This window comes from Pavona decussata, unplaced genomic scaffold (genome assembly GCF_977016875.1).
Source record: "Pavona decussata unplaced genomic scaffold, jaPavDecu1.1 SCAFFOLD_95, whole genome shotgun sequence".
In the NCBI taxonomy this organism is placed as follows: Eukaryota; Metazoa; Cnidaria; class Anthozoa; order Scleractinia; family Agariciidae; genus Pavona; species Pavona decussata.
The window spans coordinates 1,828,279-1,831,767 of NW_028145512.1; the positions used below are offsets into that span (position 1 = coordinate 1,828,279).

Below are 3,489 nucleotides of genomic sequence, written 5' to 3' on the forward strand. Positions count from 1 at the left end.
ATATTTGAACTTTCACTGAAGAATTTATATTTCGTCATATTTTCAGTTAAAGCAAGTAAACTGAGTTACTTCCAGAATCTCAGCATTCGGAATATTCAACGTTAGGGAAGAATTTTGACATTAAACAATTTACCCAAAAAATATGCCCGATCCATGTTCCTTTGCTGTTAGCAAAGGTTATCCTGGCTTAGAAGTCTAGGTAATATTTGCACTTTCACGGAAGAATTTACGTTTCGTCTCATTTCTAAAGCAAGCAAACTGAGTTACTTCCAGAATCTCAGCATTGCGGAATATTCCAGCGTTAACGAAAAATTTGACATTAAACAATTTACCCGAAAAATGAGCCCGATCCATGTTCCTTGTGAGACGTCAACAGACGCGGCAGGAACACTTGTTGAAGCTTCCAAGAATACAACATGATTTAGAATGTAAGGCAAAGGGACAACACGTCATGAGAATAAAACTGACGATGCATCCCTAAAGAAAAAAATGATGCTCAACTTAACACACACAGCTTCCTCTCAGATTGGTATATAAGGCCGCTGCAGTATGGACTCAGCAACCAAACAAACTAAGACTCACTCAGACAGAGAAAGTCAGCCAAAGAAACTGAAGAGAAAGGTAAGCAGCAGCTAGCGCTAAATCTTACAATGAAATAGTGAACAAGACCTGCACATTGTGGGGTAACTGAATGGAGGCATGTGGTGTCATTTTAAAAAGCGCGTGCGAACCATTGCTTGCCCTGTTGACTAATATTAGACGTATTTCCACAGATTATGATACGCCATTTCTTGAACAACGGTTTTGTTGAGTGTTTCTCGTAATTATATTAAGAAAACTGAAGACAGCATTGGCTCTGATACAACGTTGTTTTAAACTTTTCCTTAAAAGTTCCAAAAATGATGTTGTCGTCGTGGAGTATAACCCTTAGCTATAACTTTATTATTAAAAACTAAATTACAACCAAGATGACGCATGCTATATGGAAGAAGTTGATTTAAGGTTGATAGAGTATTACGGACGACGTCTTTGAGTGAGGTATGTCCAATTGTATACCAAAGATGAAAAATTAAAATCGCAACTCCCTTTCACTGTGCTTAGCAAACCTAGTTAAAGTCTCGTCTGCTTACTTGGCACTCGTTTACTTTACCCAAGTACATAACCAGAAAATGGAATAGAAGTTAAGGCGCCAATTCCGACACATTTACCAAAACTAAAATAATAAATGATACATTTTTTCTTCACACAAGAAAGTCAAGAAATGGAAGTCACCAAGGTCCTCATCGCCGTCACATTTGTTGCAACATTATGCTCCATAGCTCTAAGCGCCCCCGTAAAACCATCACCAACTGAAATTCAAGTCCTCGCGGATGTGATTTCTCGAGTGGTCAAAAATGGCACTCAAGAGGTATGAATTGTTTTGTTTTTTTCATAGCAACGTTGACAATCTGGGTTCGCAAATATCACGAAATGGTATTGGCTCTCAAAACAAAAGAACCACCACTTATTGACGAAAGCTAGCGAGTCATCACGGGTATTATTCGATTTCTTAGGAATTTGTCAAGGAAATTAAATATTTTCATATTTTCCTCATTGAATCATGCAGAATCGGATTTTTTTTTTATCCCTTTGGGGATAAAAAGCAAACACTTTGACACAACAAGGCTACTCTTCTGTTTTCGGGAGCTTAGTCCTGCTCTAGTTTTGTTCCTTTTTTCGGATTTATTTAGCTGAGCTACAAATATCTTCCCTTTAAACAACTTTTTAAAAAGGGGCTCTATTGATGTAACTTGGCAAGTTAGATATGATGGTCATTTTCATTATATTTCAGTCCTCTATTAGTGCTTTATTTGATAAAGACTAACGTTATTGGCCAACATGTTTTGCAGATGACAGGCCTGTATAGTCTGATAACCTCGACAAACTATATCCACAATTCACTTGTGATGCTCCCGAATACGAACACACAAAATTGTTTATCAAATCAGGTATGTACCGCTTTAAATTTCAATTTCATCAACAAGGTAATTAAGATAAACGTCTGTTGTCAATCTAATTTGCAATGCTGTAGTGCCAGTAAGACAGTGAGTGATTTGAACATGTTTCTTTTGATAGAAATCGAAAGACAAGCTCGCTATCGCCTACAAGAAGCTGTTTGTATTCAGAAGTCCGCTGTACATGGCCTTCTCTTATGAAGAAACCCAAGGAACTCAACACAGACTGCTGGCTCAGCTGCTTAGGAGCACAAGCTCTTACGTCAATGGTTCAACTGTCGTGCTATATCGTATGGTAAGAAACCAGAAAGGCTTTATTATACTTATTATATTATTATATTTAATATTACCAAATAAACGTTCATGAACTCCTGCTACTTTAATTTGAGGAGGATTAAAGCTGAACACAACTGTGAATAGCTACAAGCCCAACATTCCAATGGAAAACATTTATACTTTTAGAAAGCTGGATAAAAACCAACTGTAGGCTGCAAGAAGTGCTTAAACCAAAATTTCACTAACGCTCTTGTTTATTCAAGATGCATTTTTATGCAAAGAAAAGTGATTTTAAAACTATAGCAACCAATCCTTAACATACCACTTCATTTATGTAGCAGCAAAACAAACTATGTATTACATCTTTTCATTCTTGAATGAAATTTTAGATGAGGTTAAATCACTTTCCGGTGCCCACCGTCCAGGCTGGAATGTCTGAAGCTGATCTGGATCAATTCTGTCGTGGATACCTTCAAGGTCTTGTCGACAATAATTTAGTGGTAAGTTATTTTGAAATACAAAGCTCATTCATGCACAAAAATACGATAAAGAAATTCAAGAGAACAATAATGCTGGGAAATAAAAGAATATCTACTTGTCGATTTTGAGTATCTGTTTATGTAAAATTACTTTATTATGAAATCACACGTGAGTTATATCTGTTAAAAAGGAAAAGAACGTCGACCTGCAGCAATGTAGCAAGTGGATTGGGTGCGTTTGAATCATTAAGATTTAAATGAAGTAGTAAAAAAAATGTTAGTGCGTTGTCGAAGAAAACAGAATGTTTTATATTCTTGCTGTTGTTATTGTTGTTTCTGCTGCTGCTGATTGAACAGAGTGGCATCGAAAGAGAAAACTATTGCGTAACACTTTTCCTTTGTTTTGGACCTATGTCTACTGTTATAGAAATAACGTGAGTTATATATTTAACAACCATATTAATGTTAATTCATTACATCTACAGAAACTTGTTATTACCGATGATGTGGTGAAGATTTTTCGCAACTATCTCATTCTTGACTCACTTAAGGACGTCATCGGACAGGTGTCCATCTGTGTTGCTAATATCTAATGTGGTAAAAAACGATCGCACTGCCCTCTGGAAGAAGCAAGACTAAATATTTCTGTTATTTATTATTTATATTTATTTAAAAATGCTGAAAAACTTATTCAAATAACCTTAACTGATATTTTAAGGCAAATTTGTTACTACAGATTA

At 35.9% G+C, this 3,489-nt stretch overlaps 1 protein-coding gene across 1 annotated transcript; it reads left to right on the forward strand.

The window, feature by feature from the left end:
- Positions 1-1,303: 1,303 nt before the first annotated feature.
- LOC146473065 (uncharacterized) lies at positions 1,304-3,489 on the forward strand. The gene is made up of 5 exons (XM_085118936.1): positions 1,304-1,408; positions 1,890-1,988; positions 2,116-2,289; positions 2,660-2,770; positions 3,235-3,489. The coding sequence occupies exons 2-5, from the start codon at positions 1,890-1,892 to the stop codon at positions 3,340-3,342; spliced, it is 492 nt and encodes a 163-aa protein (XP_084975062.1). The 5' UTR covers positions 1,304-1,408; the 3' UTR covers positions 3,343-3,489.

What these genes read in the sequence shown, in the direction of transcription:
- LOC146473065 (XM_085118936.1), top strand. Translation starts at nt 1,890, where the DNA reads ATGACAGGCCTGTATAGTCTGATAACCTCGACAAACTATATCCACAAT. An exon ending in CTGTCGTGCTATATCGTATG is followed by an intron (nt 2,290 to 2,659) that starts GTAAGAAACCAG and finishes ATGAAATTTTAG; the next exon opens with ATGAGGTTAAATCACTTTCC. An exon ending in TTGTCGACAATAATTTAGTG is followed by an intron (nt 2,771 to 3,234) that starts GTAAGTTATTTT and finishes TTACATCTACAG; the next exon opens with AAACTTGTTATTACCGATGA.